Source organism: Anopheles nili, chromosome 3, assembly GCF_943737925.1.
Source record: "Anopheles nili chromosome 3, idAnoNiliSN_F5_01, whole genome shotgun sequence".
Taxonomy (NCBI): Eukaryota; Metazoa; Arthropoda; class Insecta; order Diptera; family Culicidae; genus Anopheles; species Anopheles nili.
Genome location: NC_071292.1, coordinates 15,132,053 through 15,148,992, shown reverse-complemented (window position 1 = coordinate 15,148,992; position 16,940 = coordinate 15,132,053). Strand labels below are relative to the sequence as shown.

Sequence of the window (16,940 nt, the reverse complement as noted above, 5' to 3'; positions counted from 1 at the left end):
TTTTTCTACAACAACATTACGGACACACTATACATTTGAACAAGACCATTTGTTTAATACATATATTTTATTTACTTTAACTAACTTTCGGTGAGGTTAAATCTTGGTCAGTTCCGATGGTCGGACACAGACAACGTGGAAGAACCGTGGGACGTACACATTTACAGGTTGGGACGAACGTGAACAGGACAGCTTTTCCAGCTTTAACAGTTTCTATCTCAATTATCCACTATCCCCACACAAGAAGGTTACATTTGTTGTGTGTTTGTTTTTAAATCTAATACACCAGGACGTCGTCGAGTTTTACTTTTCTTTACAAATTCCTTTACAAATAGACATTAAACGCCAACGTACAGCTAACATACACATGTATACATATAGAAACGTGCCAGAAATCGTTAATCCTACGGTAGTTACAAGTACATACACACAACAGAAGGCACCATATTTTTGATCGGTTATTTTTCCCTCTCTACCGAGAACGAGAGTTTCAAAGCTAAGGACGATAAAACAAAAAATTGAACAAAAATACACCGAACGGGATTAGGGGGTCGTAACCCAACTATCGGTAAAAAAGGTAGTTAGGAGCAGAAATCCTGCTGATTTTCTAAATCACCCTCTTGTAGGCGCTTCTAGTACTGTCACTTAATCCTATAAACTACGCGGCTGCTTAAAGCCAACTAAGCTATGAAAACCAAAAAAGGAAACTAGGGTTTTCGAACACATCGTTGAGGAAGGATACAAGAGACTCGTGTCCCTTAGCCCTGGTACCAAGGGCCAAGGGCGCTCCCCTATTCAGTTATACGAGTTATGCTAGATGTATATATGCTCTTTCAAGGCGAATCTTTCATCGAGAAGGACTTCTACGTTTTGGTAATTCCTTTCTGCTCGTGCATGATGCTTATGGGCTTAGAAAAAGTATAATAATAGATTTCCTTTCGCTTGGTTCCAATGAACATCACCGTTTACGATTTGCCTTACGTTCATTTCACGTTAAGGAAGCAATGCTGCTGAGAGGAAACCAAAAACGGATGCATGGGACTATCTAAACTGCACAATTTGCAACACGGTTTAGTACAGTACAATTTAGTACAATAATGACTAATCAGTGCCAACGGTTCGGCAGCTAGGAGACACTTACATGCATCGAAGTAGGTCTTTTCTTTAATTTAAAATTTATATCTTAAAATTTTGAATGCCACTATTGATTTGTCTTCCTTTCACGGTCGAAAAAAGTAAAACCTAAATCGTTCCCTACGAGTAAAAAAAAACACGTAAAACAGACAATCGTTTAAAAATGGCTCTTAAATCAAACCAAAAACAAGAAGGAAACGTAAAACGTGACTATCCGTGCGAAAATTAACTGGTGAGGCTTTTTCATTGCTTTTTCTTAGATTTTCTTCCTTTTGATCACTTAAACGTTGATGAATCAAACGCTAGTCGATAGAAATGGCAATAGAATGTGCGTGTGGAATGGAGGAAGGGTTTGGAGATACACGCTTTTCTCCGTCTTTCGCTGTAAAGCGGGAAACACAAAATTGCACGATAAAATTATGAAAGAATAAATAATACGAATTCGAGCTCTTTCTCGTCCGATACGTCTTGCGACAGCACAGGTGTGCGCGACTGGGCGCCTCCATCGTCTACACAAACTCAACAACGGCAACAGTCAACAACAACTACAACAGCAACAGCAGTAACAACTGCTATAACAACAACGTTAACAACAACTATGCAAACAACAACGGTCGCCTGAAATTTTACTCATGATAAAAGAAAGATAAGTGGCATTCGAAATCAGAAGCGTGTCGAATCATGACGGTTGCTGTGAACCAATTTTTTTGTTTGTTTGTTTGCTTGTTAGCTTTTGCACTTCTTATGCGCGGTGCACGTTAATAATAATAATGATTGAATGCCGGTTCGCGTTGTTCGTCTAAAGGTTTCCTTTCTTCTTGGGATGTGTGAGTGAACCGTAATTATATGCGTTCTAAAAAAGCTCAAAATTCTGAATATCCTTCAATTTTTTTTTGTACCTTGTTCCAAAGGAGAAACACAACCATGTTAGGCAAGCCGATATTTAGCACACTATTGCTCTTCTCGGCGGATGCCGCTTCCGGAGCGTCAGTGGCTTTATTAGTGCTGCAGTGCTATGCGTGTGTGGGTGGGTGTACGTGTGTTTCATTTCTCTATTGCTTTAGATTTCCAACTCGAATCGATGAATTTGCTGTTCAACGTCCCTCTCATCTAAGGGAGGGGGCGAACAAAGTTTTGTCGATGGCTTAAGCTCGTGCATGTTATCGTTATCATTATTATTATTATTATTGTTAATATTATTGTTGTTATTGTTAAGGCTAACGTTGTTGTTGTTATTATTATTATTATTGTTGTTGTTGTTGTGTACGTGATTGTTGTTGTTGTTCAGGTTGATCAGGTTGTTGTTGGTACTGGGGCCGGCTGGGTTTGGGCCGTGATTTCGTAGCAAATTGCTGTTCTTGAGAGTGGCGCTCGCGATCAGGGGCAACGTGAGGGCCACGGGATGGGGTGTGGGCGGGGCGGTAGGTCCAGATGAGGAGAGGGGTAGGAGCCCTCCTGGACTACCGCTGATAAGGTGCATATTGAGCTGCTTCGAGCTGAGTACTTTGGCGCGATTGTTATTGGTGCTGCTCGCCAGGTTGACGGAATCGATGATTCCTTGCGGACCACCGCAGCTGCCGCCGGTGACGCCGGTCGAGCTAGAGGTAGAGAAGATCGGTGCTACACCTAGTTTGGCTCCTGTGAGGGGGCGAAAGATGTAGAAAAAAACAAATAATTAACTTCATATGCCAGATGGGAGCTTTTTTGGGCAACTAGCCGTAATGTGTACTACGTCAAATTAACCAAGCCTTATCACCGGGAAGTGGTTTACTTAAAATCCAAAAACATTACATACATATGTTCTCTAATAGGTTAAGCAAACATGCAATTATGCTGTAGGGGAATGGAATGGAATTATTCAAATAATGTTACCACGCATAACACTCTCTTAGAGTAGAGCATGTTTATAATCTATGAGCTAACTGCGTATAAACTGCGATCTAATTACACGTTTAACCATGTTGATTTAAACAGATAATTATCGGACACAATCAGTATCGCCACAATTATATAATTCAACACAAAAGAAACAGAGGGAGCTACAAAGGAAAAACTAACTCTACAATTGCAAAAACGATGTGTATTAATCTTACATTAGTTTACATACAACCAGCTTAAGAATATGATATATAAAATTATCAAAACAAATCCTTACACAGTGGGAAAAATCTAAAAGAAAAAGTATAACAATGTTCAAATCACCTAAGACCAAGGATATTTTCGACAACAGAAAAGAACAGGCAATTGGCATGCATATAGTCCATCCCGTTTGTTAATCACTCAAACTGGCCTACATAATCTATAACATAAAACGATCCAAGTGAGGTTCGAAGTGGTACCCCAACGGAGGTGAAAGTGTTGCAGAAAGTGAGCAGATTGGCGCAAGGATGTAGAAGTGAAAGTGGAAGTGTAAAAGTGGCTACCTTCGGTGAACTTCAACCGTGGATGAGACTCTTTCTTATTGTTCAGCAGGTTCAGCTGGCACTCGCGGAGCTCGAGCAGCTCGAGCGGGTTGACGCCTTCGACGTGAGCCGACGGTCCACTATTGCCAATGCCGCCCGACGTCGGTGTCCCGGAAGGCGTGCCATTTCCGGTGACTGCTGTCCGCTTCGTGGTGGCGGTGACCCTGGGAGGCGTGCACCCGAGGCTGAGCGCACCACCATCGTGCTGATGGTGCCGTCAGGACGAATTGTTGCCGGTGTGCCACACGGTGATGGTGGTTGGTGTGGTGTTGGTGATTTGCGAGCAGTTTGTTTGGGCGTTTTTGTATTGGGTGGTTAGTGGTTAGCCGTTAGGAGAAAAACAACAAAACATCAAAGATACACAATGCACACGTGGGCGCACACACACACACACTTCGGGTGGGCAGGTGGGAGATGGACAGAAGGGACGAAAAGGAACGCCAGGATATGGTAGCGTCAATCCTCCAGAGGCATGCTGATGGCATTCCGACGTGCTTTCGAGGTGCTACGATACACAACAACGTGGGGCAGAGGCGGTTTTGTTCGATTGCTTCAATGTCGATGAACGTGCATCGGTGTGAAATAAAATCGCAAGGATGGTGCAGAATGAAAACGGGACAGTCATAGGGCAGGGAAGGCATACTATCAACCGAATGCAATCCTCGAGAGATGTTCAAACGAAATGAAAACGTAGAACGGTGGCACTCATAACACAAAGGATCATTTAGGACGTTAGAAGAGGAGATTTAGAGGGGTTTGAAGCTTACCGTGCTGCTGGTGAACAGATTAGTATCCTTTGGCGTAACGGGACTGCTGGTCGGCGGTGCAGAAGTCATCTCTTCTGGTTGGTTCGGAACAAAGTGCGCTCGAAGCTGTTTGTTTCTGTAGCAGAAGCAAGAAAGGCATCAGAATGGTCACCTACTGTTAGCCTACAACCAAAGTTAAGCTTGTGGCTAGAAATTTACCTCACGTCAAGCTGCTGTATGTGCTGTTGGGAGCATTTCAATTGCTGTGTCGCATTCCGGAGCTTCTCCTCGAGCGAAGCCGTCTCGACGCACTTTAGTGAGTACTTTTCCGAAAGGGATAGAATCTCCTGCCGAACGTCTTCAAGTTCTTGCCTGAAGCAGGATGACAATTGCCATCATAATTAAGATCTTCTTACTCCTAAGAACCCAAGGAAAACTTACTCTTTCTCGCGGTATGTTTGCGGAGGTTGGCCGCCCTTCTGGAACTGTTTGAGGAACTCCTGCTTGAAACGCGTCACCTCTCGCTGTACCTCATTCTGGTGAGCTTTCTTCATGGCGTCGAGTGCTGCCAGTGTGGCCTGTTGAAACGGATCCGTATAAAAGCGTTCGCTTAGTTGCAACCACAAACAAAACGCGATCATCGCGACCAGCGTGTACTTACCTGTGTTTCTTCGGCCAGCGCCTGTTCCTTCTCCAGAATGAGCTTCGTGATCTCCTGCTGGTGTTTCTCTTCGAGATCATGAATGATGCGCTTGTGGGATGCTTCCATCGCGGCCAACCCCTTCTCACAGAGGGCCTGCAAAAACACGATGCAGTTAGCATAAATGCAGTCGCCTAAATGTAGGCACCCAGCATAACACCTACCCGTAGCTGCTCAATTTCTGCCTGATAGCGCGATCGCAGGCTGTCCTCGTCGTCTTTGTCCTTCTGTGAATCCAGCTCGTTCGCCATTTGCTGCTCCCGGTAAGCGGCGTGCAGGTTATCCACTTGCTGCGCGTGCTCCGTCTCCAGCAACTCCAGGTGCTTCTCCAGCTTCTTCACGTGATCCTGCTCCTTGCGCATTTGCTCGTACAAGTAGTCCCGTTCCTTCTCCAGCTCGGCATACTCGGCCGCCGTCTTTCGGCAACTATCCGCCAGCTCCTCGCAGCGGTCCTTCAGCGTACGCACCTTCTTGCACTCCTGATCGTAGCTGTCGAGCAGGTCCTCGATCTCTTTGTCCTTCTCGCTGCTCGCAGCATCGACGCGCGTCAACCGAACCGACAGCTCGTGCAGCTCTTTCTCCTTTTGCTTAAGCAGATTGCGCTCGTTGTTTAGTCGTTCGAGCACCTCAGCACGTTCGCCATCAATCGCTTGGATGCGCTGCTGCTGCTCGTCGATCCGGCGCTGCAGGTTCGTCAGCTTCTCTTCGTGTTGTTGGCGCATCGCGCCCAGCTCGCGCTCATGCTCCTGCGTTAGCTGGTGCAATCGATCCTGCAGTCGACTACACTGTTCTCCACGTGCCTGCAACTGCCTAGCGGCGCTGATCAACGAATCAATTCTCTGCTGAATTTCCACACATCGCGTATGGATGCTGCGGAGGCTGTCAACATCGATGGCAGCACTGGCCGCACTCGGATTGCCGTTCTCCGGTCGCAACGTAGCCTGCAACGCCACCACTGACCGTTCCAGTTCGTTCAGTATCGCCGACACCTCCTTCACTTCGGCTTTACTAAGCGAGTGCTCGCTGGCGAAGTACTTGTACATAAAGTTAAAGTCCGCTTCGGCCAGGATATCGTCGGCATTCGCCACTTCTAGGTCGGCCGTGAGGTCCGTGTACAAGTTTTCATACTGCTTGAGCACGGCCACGCTGAACACGCGCTCTGACGAGTCGCCAGTGTCCTGCTGGACCAGCTTTTGCCGGTTCGGCACATAATCACCCTTCAGGACTTGAACGCGTGCGTCGATCAGCGCTTTATGCGCTACAATGTCCGCAAACTCCGCCAGCAGTTGACGACCTTCGCTCGGCTTGCGCTCCTGTTCCAGATGCAATCGCCACTGACCCCGTTTCATCTTCTCCAGCGTTTCCTCGTAGCACTCGGTCAACTGCCGGACGGCCGCATCCATCTCACGACGCAACGCCTCATGTACTGCATCCGCAAACGTCTCAAACGTGATGCGTTCTTGCGTCGACAGAGCGTACCCAAAGGCGGGTGCCAGCGAGCTTTCGTACCTTTGGGCGTTCCGCATCATGATGTGCGCGATCTCGGATTGCACCAGCTCAGCGTTGACTGCTTCTTGCGCTTGACGCCAAGCTTCCTGCACGGCACCTTGGACGGTCTCGTGAGAGGACGAAATGTAGCTGAGCGTTTCGGCTGCCAGTCCGTACGCAAGGTTCTCCATTACGGTCGTCTTGTAGCGCTTTGCGATGAGGTGAACCTCGTTCTGTTGACGCAACAGGTCGTCCAACAAGGCGGTTCCGATGGGTGGGAAAGCCAGCGATCGGATCGTGCTCGTGCGGCCCGCCGATAGCATGAGCTTGCGGGCCAGGACACTCGCTAGGACATCTGCACTGCTGCTCGGTCGCACCACGCATTTGCCCGACAGCTTTGCCTTGAGCATCGACATCAGCTGAATGGTTTCGCAAACCTCCACCTTGGTCTGACGCTCTTCAAACTCCTGCAAGTTTTCTGCACGTTCCAGCGCGTGTCGCAACCGTCCAAAGCACACACTCTCGAATGCGATCCGTTCAGCGAGCAGTTCCATGTCCTTGCGTTGCGTTAAGCCGTTCGTTTCGCGCAGCATCCGGCGCTGCTTTAGCAGGTCCGAAAGTTTGCTCTTCAGTTGCGCTTCGAGCTGATTCAGTGCCAGTTTGATCGGGTTGGACTCGGGCAACACAATGACGCTTCCGTAACCGCTGCCATCGACTGGCACGATACAATTATCGCAACTTTCTCGCAGCAGCTTCGACACCTCCGCCAGACAGCGCTCGATGAACTTGTACGAGTCCTTCCGGTCGGCGGCGGGTGATACGGAGCGGCGTGAACGTGACGAGCGCAAGCTCTGGAACTGCTGGGCACTCTGGTCGATCAGTTCGCGCACCGAAACCACCACACCCTCGAGGCTCTTCAACCGGTCGAGCAGGTGTTCCGGGACGGGTTTCGCACCCGAGCTGACCGTGCTCGCCGTTTCACACTCACTGACGTCTGGTTTTGCCGGCGGAAGTGATTGTACGTTCTCCACGCGTTTTTCGAGGTTGTTTAGCCGCAATAACACCTGCATCGGTTGTGCCGAAAGCGATGCACTATCCAGGCTCTTCCGGCGCAGTCTCGTCGAGGAACGCCGTTGTGCGGGTTGCGTGATTTCAGGCGCTGCCAATTCAACGGTCGCTTTCTGGCTGGAAGCCGGAAGCACTGGCAACCCACCGCCACTCTCAAGCGCGTCGATCTTGCTTTCCAGCTCGGTCACCTTCTCCTCCAGCTCCTTCTGGATCGAGAGCGATTCCTTGCCTTTGAGTGATAGCGAGCGGCGCTTCTCGGATCGGATCGCCTTCTGTTTCAGTAGTCGCACTTGCTTCTCGGCCGCCGTGTACTTGTTCGTCATGTCCTGAATGCGGTCGGCCATCATGCGCGATTGGGCACCGTGTTCGGCCGCCTGTCTGTCCAGCTCTTTCCGCAACGTCGCGTACGCGATTTCCAGGTCATCATACAACCCGTGCGCATCCTTCAGCTCGCGTTTCATCGCCTTCAGCTCGCTCACGGCACGCTCGAATCGCGCCCGCAGTTCCCGGTATTCGTCCGCCAGCATGTCCCGGTCGAGTTGGGCCGGATCGATCGTGACCAGGCAGGTGAGATCGCTGAACGAGTCCATGCGCTTGATACGGCCGCTACGTGCCACCGGTAAGCTGCAAAGGCTCGATGCTGGGCTGGCCACGGTACCGAGTCCTCCGCCGCCTTCCTGTAGCCGACGGTAAAGCGATTCATTCTCCTCGATACCACGTGCCAGCCGCTCTTCGAGCTCCTTGGTCGTATCCCGGCTGCGGGCAAGTTCATGCGTGATTCGATCGATGATCTCCTGCCCAGCGGCCCTACTATCCTGCAACTGCGCCATCAGCTTCTCGCGGGTTTCCTCCAGTTCGCGCTTACGCGTCAATTCCTGCTCGGTGCGCTCGAGAGTGGTCAGCAGCTCGGACATACGCGCTTCCCGTTCGTGTGTTTCCTCGCGCAACATCGACAGCTCCTTTTCGGCCGCCTGCAGTCGCAGCTGCAGTTCCTTCTCCAGCCCACTACCTTCCTCCTCCTGCACGGTGTTGATTGGTACGGGCGGGAGTTGTTGGCCCTTCGTGTCCTTATCTTGGGCCACCGCCGGCAGCACACCATCGATGGTACTGCGCCGCGAGCTCGGCGGTGATGAACGGCTGCGCTTGTGCATTCGCTGCTGGCTTTGCACCGCGGCCGGAGACGTTCTTAATCTATCTTTGGTACGTGCTGGCGCACCACCGAGCGGTCCCGCTGGTGGCGAAGGAGACACGGGTGACCCCCAGTCTCCGACGCTGTCCCGTCGGCCACCCTCCGACGCCGTCCGGTACTCCTCGTCCGACGAGAACAGCAGCGATTTGGGTGTGAGCGGCGTGACGGGCGACTGCACCATCGGCTTTGGTTGAGGCTGACTACAACTAGTGTTACTGCTATGGGCGCTACTACTATTACTGCTATTGGTGGTGGTACTGTCCCCGGTGCCGGCCGCCGTCAGGTGCACAATCACGTCCCCTTTAGGGGCGGCCTTATCCACGACATCCTCGCCCGCGGTCGGGCTTGCCGCCAGCGGTACGATCCCTTCGATCAGGAGGTGACCGTTGCTGCTGCTGTTGTTGTTGTTATTATTGCTACTGCTATTGTTGTTGTTGTTCTTTTCGAGCAGTTTGCTACGTTTCACCTTCAGCTTCTGCTCGACCGCTTCGCCGAAGAGCTCGATCTCGGGTGTTACCGGTGATGGAGGCGCTTTGTCCGGCAACGTTTTGAAGTTGTCGTCATTCTGGTTGCTCAGCTCGAGACTGGCCTTTGTCGGTGGTAGTCCGGCCGCGTTCTTCAGCACATTTATCCAGTTGTTGCGCACGTTGATCGTCACCGCCGACAACACGATCCGGTGGTTGTCCCAGGTCTACGAATGGAAGGATTCGAATGGTTTGATTAGAACGGATCTTGAGCCGCCTTCTCTCAACAATTGCAGTGCCAAACCCTCAGGTTGGTGACTTACCGTGAGCTGAAAGCCGTAGCCTTTGTTAACCGGCACCTCAGCAATCCCGGTGATGCTGTTCACGTCCAGCACGCCATCAAGCACGCCTTTTTCCTCCGCAACCGGATCCCGGTAGTAGAAGAGGGCGGCCCCGCGCAACGTGAACCAATGCTTGCTCCAGTCACCCGCTCGCCCGTCCTGTTTCAGCAACCAGCCCTTCTTCGCCTGCAGCAGTTCCGCCTCAGCCGCGACGCGATGTTCCGAGTTTTTGCCGAGATAACTCGCAGGAGCCTCGTCCCGGCCACAATCACCATCCGGATCGCCGCGTTCGTGCGTCTGACTAGGCTTCATCAGCTTTGGACTAGCAGCAATGGTGGTGGGCAGGTGCAGTGGCCCAATCGGCACTCCTGGCCCTCCGCCAGGACCCTTTCCACCTGCCGACGTCGGGATTTTCTTCACAATGGCCGACACAATGGCGGGCGCGCTTGAGGGTATCGTAAGCGAGTGGGGACGCATCTGTAACGGCGTGCCACCTCCACCCGGTCCCCCACATCCCACACTACCGCCAGTTCCACCACCCACCATGCTTCCTCCACCAGTCCCGTTCCCACCGCCACCACCATTGGTGTATTGCGGTGGAATAGTGTTTTCGTCCCGCGGGCTCGTCGGTTTCTCGAGGTGGTCACCGGCACCGAGTGAAAGGCTGTCCGTGATGCAGGGGCTGCTCCACCGGTTGACGTTCGTGATCGTGTTGGCGATATCCTTCAGCTTTGGTTCGTCGCGCGAGCGCAACTCTGAGCCACCGACGCCACCATCCAGGAGCAGGCACTTGGACGCTGAAAACGAGAGACATAAAACGCACTTTTAGTGGAAGTGGAAAAACCACACAACCAACACTCTTTTCTGTCTCTTTCTCGCATTGGCATTGAACTGAGTGAGGTATGCTCGTAATTATGATGCATCCGACGGATGTGGACCCGTGTCCCTGGCGCGAGGTGCCATTTACCAGGGCGGGAAAAGATCACCCGTCACGATAAACGGTTACGGTCTGGGAAGGACCTCCCCCCCCTTTCGTAAGGTGTTAATTGCGCGGCGTGTTATGAGGACTGCGTGTCTGAACGGTGGGGTTTCACTTCCACGTTCCTTCGCGCGTAAAATCTCGGCGTGCGCGGATTTGCGATTCCAACGACCCCCGGTCCGGCCAGCGAGATGACGAATTCAGCGATTCCACGAGTGGTTAAACGTTACATTACTCAGCTTTGTGTGTGCTCGTCGTCAAGCTTTAGCTTGCATTCGATTAGCTATGCGAATACATTTGAAACGCTTGGTTTCTGGTCCGAGCCGGAAAAATATCCCACCACGTGGTCGGTGCTGTTGAAAACGTTGTATACGTTGTTTCATTAACATTCGTTGGGATTTTATAGTACAATTAGCCCAGAGACTACAACTCAGTTCAAAGACACGTGTTGTGAATCATTTTAATCTGTTTGTTTGTGTACAAAATTAATCTTGCAAATTTAATATGAGAGCGCTTTACAACATCCTTTAAGCTAGAGTGTATTAAACACATTTTCAACTGATCTTTGAATCGTTGACTCTTTTTCCACACTAAGCAACTGTTCACGTGCATTGCCTTGCAGAGAAGTGGGCAAGTAGGTCTTTTGGAGTTGTTCTCAACCTTTTACGCTCGATCAGCGTCTAACCCATCCATGTGTAACACCGCTCATTTTCTAACAGCAACACGCAAGCGGAATTCCTCCACACTGTGACTATGACCATAGGGCCAAAACCATAGAGCCTCCGGTGCCCCGTGTCTCTAACATCTTTATAACCGTGTCACAGCTGCGTTCGTGTCAGCCGTCTCGCGAGGCATTCCGTTCGCTTGTATCAAGCCATCCTTGGCGGTTTGGAGGTTTCTCGAGCGTTGTAAAATCACCCATTAACAAGGACAGCGTGGCAAAAAAAAGAACGACGCATTCAACACCCGGCCGAGAGTGCGAGAAAACTGCGCTTGACATGGCACGCAAAATAAACAAATAAATTCAATTAAAAGCATGTTCGGAAGCCCCTCCACGGTGCACGTGAGCGCTTGGCAGAAAAAAGGGAGATCGAATTGAAAGGTTACATTTGTCCTGACGATGGCTTTATTTGGGCCTAGCTTGGACATGTTACAAGCTTCGTACGGGGCACTCCCAGCTCGTCTCGTCCGGCCTTAAAGCCGTGGGAAATGGACCGTGAGCCAGCTGCGTTAGAACATCATCGTTTGACGAATCGGAGGGGCTAAAAAACTGGCATTTGTTCTGGAGGTTAGAGCCCCCAAAACGGCTCCACCTTCGAAGGCTCAAAGTACCGTGCCCTGCCGGAAGAGAGCTGCTCGAAATACCATCCCATTCCACTAGCTTCATTTCCATAAGACTACACAGATCGATTGATGGCTGCCGGAGGTGCTGAAAGCCGCTGTCAAACGATCAGAAGGAGCAACCTGACGGCGAAGGCTGTCGATCGATCCTCGGACACCGGAGAGACGCGATGTGTCGCACGTCTTGTTTCGCATTTCGCGGTCGGTGCCGATCGTTAAGAAATATTAAAAGCTATGATTATCGGGCCGGCGCGGCTGTCGCGGAAGATCGCAGACCGGCGTAATTGGCCGGCAGAAATGCGCAACTCAGCGCGGAAGTGTGTGCCCAGACGATCGCGTATGGGAAACGGTTCTGTATTCTGTGGACGGCCAGTGCTCCATTTCGTTCCATTTGGGTGCGAGAGGCTTCACTCAGGTCCTTAAATGGGGACCGATCCTTGCCTCCCTCGGCGTGGAAAGTTCAAGGTTAGTGCGCTCGTTTCCTCGTTCTTTGCCGCCATCCGGACTCGAAGACGCTCGGCGGAAGGTGTGAACGGTGCCGGAGGGCGAAGTTCGTCCGATCGGGACAAGGATTTAAGGCGAGGAGCGCGCAATTAGGCGCGATAGCGATCGCGTGTGGCGTGTGATTGTCCCGAGAGAACGCCCGTGGTCATAAAGCGATACCGATGGCTAACGAGTATGTGGAAACGCCGATTATGCTAGGGTTGGATCGGCGTAAAGGTGTAAAATGGCGTCGAGTAATGTTAAAGGGCATTTATTCCATCATGATCGTCGAATTGCAATTGAAAATTAAGATTAGATTTGCAATTTTTCTGACTCGTAATCCATCTAAAAAGAGCAGTAAATATTTTTTGAAACACTGCAATATTTTGCAGACAATCAATCGTTGAGATGGTTAATTTGAATAAATCAAAAAATAGCAAAAAAAAAACAAACCCTAACATAAAACAATCGTAGGGTCATCATGAGCAAATACATGAGAGAAATGATAATAATAAAGCACTCATTTAATTTACTTTTGAAGATTCCCTAGAGTACGAGATTCACACAAATTATCGCTTGAGTAAAGCTTAGCAATATATTAATAGCAATTTGAACAGCTGCTTCTAAAGCTCACGGCTTAATGATCATCGCCGTGCGCTTAAAACACATTCCACGCAATTAGACTTGAATCACCGATTTCATGCTCAGTCTATTCTGGACGGATTTTATTTTGCTTTAATCGCTCATTAGTTATGCTGTCCATTTACCCGCGTCATGCGCTCGGCGTTGGATTTCGGTAAAGTGCAAACTCACCCCCCCGAGCAAAAAACACTTAGCACGAATGATCGATATGCTTCTCAGGATGGACAGCAAAAAAAAAACGTGTGTCAATAAGGAGGTTAGCAAAAAAAATGGTTTCCACCAACGCAAGCACTCAGCCGAGAACGCCGCACCGGCTCGAGCGAATCCGGAGAACGGAAAGTGCCTAATTGTCCTTAAACTATTGACCCACTAATAATTGTCGGCGCTCGGGGCGGCCCGGCGTCACGATCTGTGGCCAATGATTCATCGACGTTGAGGCTCTCGGAATTCGTTCGGAAGCGCTAAATGTGGGACCGCCGTGTAAATAATCGGCCTGGTCTTGACACCAGAGTCTTTCGACTGGACTTTTTTTTGCCCCCAGTCAAACTCTTGAGCTGAAAATGAAGCATATTTTAATGGCTCGTTTTCCCACAATGCGCGTGCAACTGCGTGATACGCACCCACAGCCAGCGGGCGCATTTTTGGGCCATCGAAGGTTTGCTCCTTCCGCTCACCGTGCTATGCTGAAATTATGCTCGAACGCTCGTGCTGCTGGGGTGCTGGGTGTGCGCGGCGATGTTTCCGACACCTTTCGAAGGTCACCACTGCCGGTTTAGGGATTGGTGGTGGAATCAAACGAGCCCCGTCTCGATGGGGCGTGATTTTCAACCCCCAATCGCTCTCGCCGTGGCTTATGCCACCGGAACGTGCAGCTCATTTTCGCCCGTTCGGTTCGCTTATTATGATTCATCACCTACCGGAGGGGGATTTCCTATGGCCGGGAAACGATAGTAAAGCCTCGCGTGGGGCTTTTTGCGTCCACGATCGGGACATGCATTCGTGAACGTTGGCTTGCAATTGTCACGCAAATCGATATATCACCTCCCGATGGGGCTTTGGGGCGGAATCGAATCTCGCACGACCAAACGCGTGTTACGAATCGTGCCAAAAAGCCTACCTAATAGGGGGTTATTACATTAACTACCCTTCAGGGGAGTTAGAAACGATCGAACGCTACTTGGCAGCTGCTATTCGGAAAAATGGAAGCAAAAAAAGGTGCTCGACCTTAGCTACCCCTACACCAGCGAGATGGTGCGCCAATGTTTCATGACGGATAATGGATCCACCATCCATCTGGTAATGAAGCAAATAGTAATTGAAATTATAATTGAAACATCAAACTGAACCTGATGATGCAGCTCAGCTTGCAAATGGGTATGCAACTATCCCACGAGCAGTGCACATAGTTCGAGACCTTGAGTGCTCGTGAGCAAATAAAATCCGGTATTGGCAAGCGGAAACTGCATGGAAGAGCATTAACAAGCAACAATAAAACATGACATTAAACGTATTTAAGCCCATGATGGGATGCTAAAATAAAGTGAAGAGCAAAAAATAACACCACCATCGCACAGGGAAGAACTAGAAAGACCACGAATGGAGTTGATGAAATTAAAAATGCACTGCACGATTGCGACCAATTTGCGCCAACAGCCGACGTTATCGCGGGCTTGATAAGGTGATGGAAAATGGCAAAAAACACACGCACACGTCGCCAGGTTTCGTATCGATTACGAGCTGGGCTGTTGACGCATCTTTCGCAGTCTTGCCGACATTTTATTGCTTTTCCATTAAGCTGAAGGACCCGTCGTCAAAACCACGACTGATCGACGTCCTCGTCAGCCCGCGCGATCAAATTCATCTCCCAGCTCGCTGACAGGATTCTCATGGACTCATTAGGGCACCGAGAGAGCGAGAGACCTCATTATCGTGAGGGGATGCACCTCGGACTGAAATCACGGTCGCACAAGGACTTGCCAGAGGTGGAAAGCAGGAAACAAGGCCACCGAAGGGTTCGTCGCCTGTCCCGTAATGAATCTCTTGGTGTGCGTCCTTCGGCACACCGGCTTTATTAGCCACAGCCTTCCCCCGGTCGGAAGGTTGCATGCGAAATGTAATAAGTAATAACAAGTATTAAATAAAGTAAATAGGCCACTAATTTCCGCCACCGTCCGGCCGGGGGCCGAGCTCTCCATTCAATCTGGAACGCGTTTAGTTTGGTGATTAAAGCACCCTGCCCCAGTACCGACGGGAGACGTTCCGAACAAGCACATCATTAACGGTAGCAGTAAATCAACCGAGTGATTAAGACGATCTCGATGATCGGTAGACGAGTTGATGGGATGGAGGTGGTTCGGGCGAAGGCGCGGGAAATACGATTTACGGCAAATCAACGCAAGAAGTCAGCACGCACGGGGAAGGACTCGTCCTAAAGCGGGTACGAAGAGAACTGGGTGCAATTTTCTCAACTAGAGCAGCCGCTGAAACCATTCTTCCATTCCCCGTGTAAAGCGTAATTGCATTTTTCCGAACAATGTCTTTAATCGCTTTTAAAGGGACGCGTGATGCACGAGATACGCTCATCATTTAGCTCCGACAGCGCGTATTGATCTTTATGGGCGGAAAATCGCTCGCTACGTCCCCACCTCATCGGTCGTAAAACCGGGTGGCATGCAATATGCAAAGCTAATCCTGCGACAAACGACGGAGGAACAAACGCATTACGAGCTGCTGCACCTGAACGAGCTAACGCTTGAGCTTTACGAGCGGGTTTTAGTGCCGCTCGTATTCGATTCGCGAGCACTTGACCTTGGCCAATGACGATTGGAAAGGAGTCTTGCACACCAGCACACGCACGACCAAACTGAAGAGAAACGTATCGTACGTTAAGATAATCCCGCGGGTTAAGTACTGCATTTTATTGCGATTATTAAAAAGGTATTTTCTAGCCGAAGGAGCTCCCATTCTAAATGTCACCGTAGCCGGGAAACCGAGCACCGAGACGACGGTTGTCATAACTTCAAGGTCGCCGATAGGCTTCATTTTCATCGCCACTCCAAGGCAAGCGAACGGACGAGGATTGGCGGAGTTTTCCTTCTGCATTCGTGCGGCCTTGCTTCAACTACGAGCCAACAGTTAGGTAGCTTTTTACGAGCCTGGGTACCGGTGAGGGACACGCTCATGTGACGACTCACTACCGTGTGTAGCAGCGTACCGTACTGCACCTGAACGTTAATGCCGGTTTTATTTATTATCACGATCGTGAGAGGCGCGCCGGTTGGGAGACTTAGCATGAGTCAGACTGCTCGGGTGGAGTTTCGTTTTATTTCGCTTGTTAACATCCTTGTTCGGATGGGAAGGCATGGGCGAAGGCCCAGGAGGGAAAAAACATCATGTTTTCGTGCACCCCTGCGAAGCCGATTGATCGTGCGAAGGACTGAACCACAGGGTTTTTGGGGTTTTGTGCATATGTTTTCACGATTATCGGAAGGAGAATGGGGCGACGAGTGCCAGCTAATTCACAACTCCTCGCAGCATAGAAATCGTGCAAGAATCTCGAACGGCATTCGGAGGGGGTGTGGTACAAGGACTCTAAGGAATGTGTGGCGTTCCCAGAAGTAGACAATGTTAGAATTCGCGAGAGGAGATCATTAACTAGAAGGCAAGTCGAGAGAGATGTCGAATGCCATGACCGAGACGTATGGCTCGTAAGTTTAACTGGTCATATATCTATTTCTGAAAATCGGATATCGTCAGTTACCCAACTTCTGCATGTTCCGAATGCTGTTTCTATCCTGCGTTCACTCGCTCTCTCTCTCTCTCTTTCTCTCTATTTCTCAGTTTTCCAGCTGAACAACGATCGCGCCGAAATAATTGCCCTCTCATTTGTTCGACTTTAATTTG

At 50.2% G+C, this 16,940-nt stretch overlaps 1 protein-coding gene across 1 annotated transcript in view; it reads right to left on the bottom strand.

The window, feature by feature from the left end:
* Nucleotides 1-2,194: 2,194 nt before the first annotated feature.
* The window catches only part of LOC128727263 (protein outspread), a 160,331-nt gene continuing 145,585 nt past the window's right edge, over nucleotides 2,195-16,940 (bottom strand). Inside the window, exons 8-15 of the mRNA XM_053821157.1 lie at nucleotides 9,575-10,389; nucleotides 5,207-9,478; nucleotides 5,004-5,138; nucleotides 4,784-4,920; nucleotides 4,562-4,714; nucleotides 4,364-4,478; nucleotides 3,558-3,801; nucleotides 2,195-2,772 (exon numbers count right to left, since the gene is read on the bottom strand). Of these exons, the coding sequence (XP_053677132.1) occupies nucleotides 2,195-2,772; nucleotides 3,558-3,801; nucleotides 4,364-4,478; nucleotides 4,562-4,714; nucleotides 4,784-4,920; nucleotides 5,004-5,138; nucleotides 5,207-9,478; nucleotides 9,575-10,389 (6,449 nt within the window). The remainder of the gene's footprint in view (nucleotides 2,773-3,557; nucleotides 3,802-4,363; nucleotides 4,479-4,561; nucleotides 4,715-4,783; nucleotides 4,921-5,003; nucleotides 5,139-5,206; nucleotides 9,479-9,574; nucleotides 10,390-16,940) is intronic.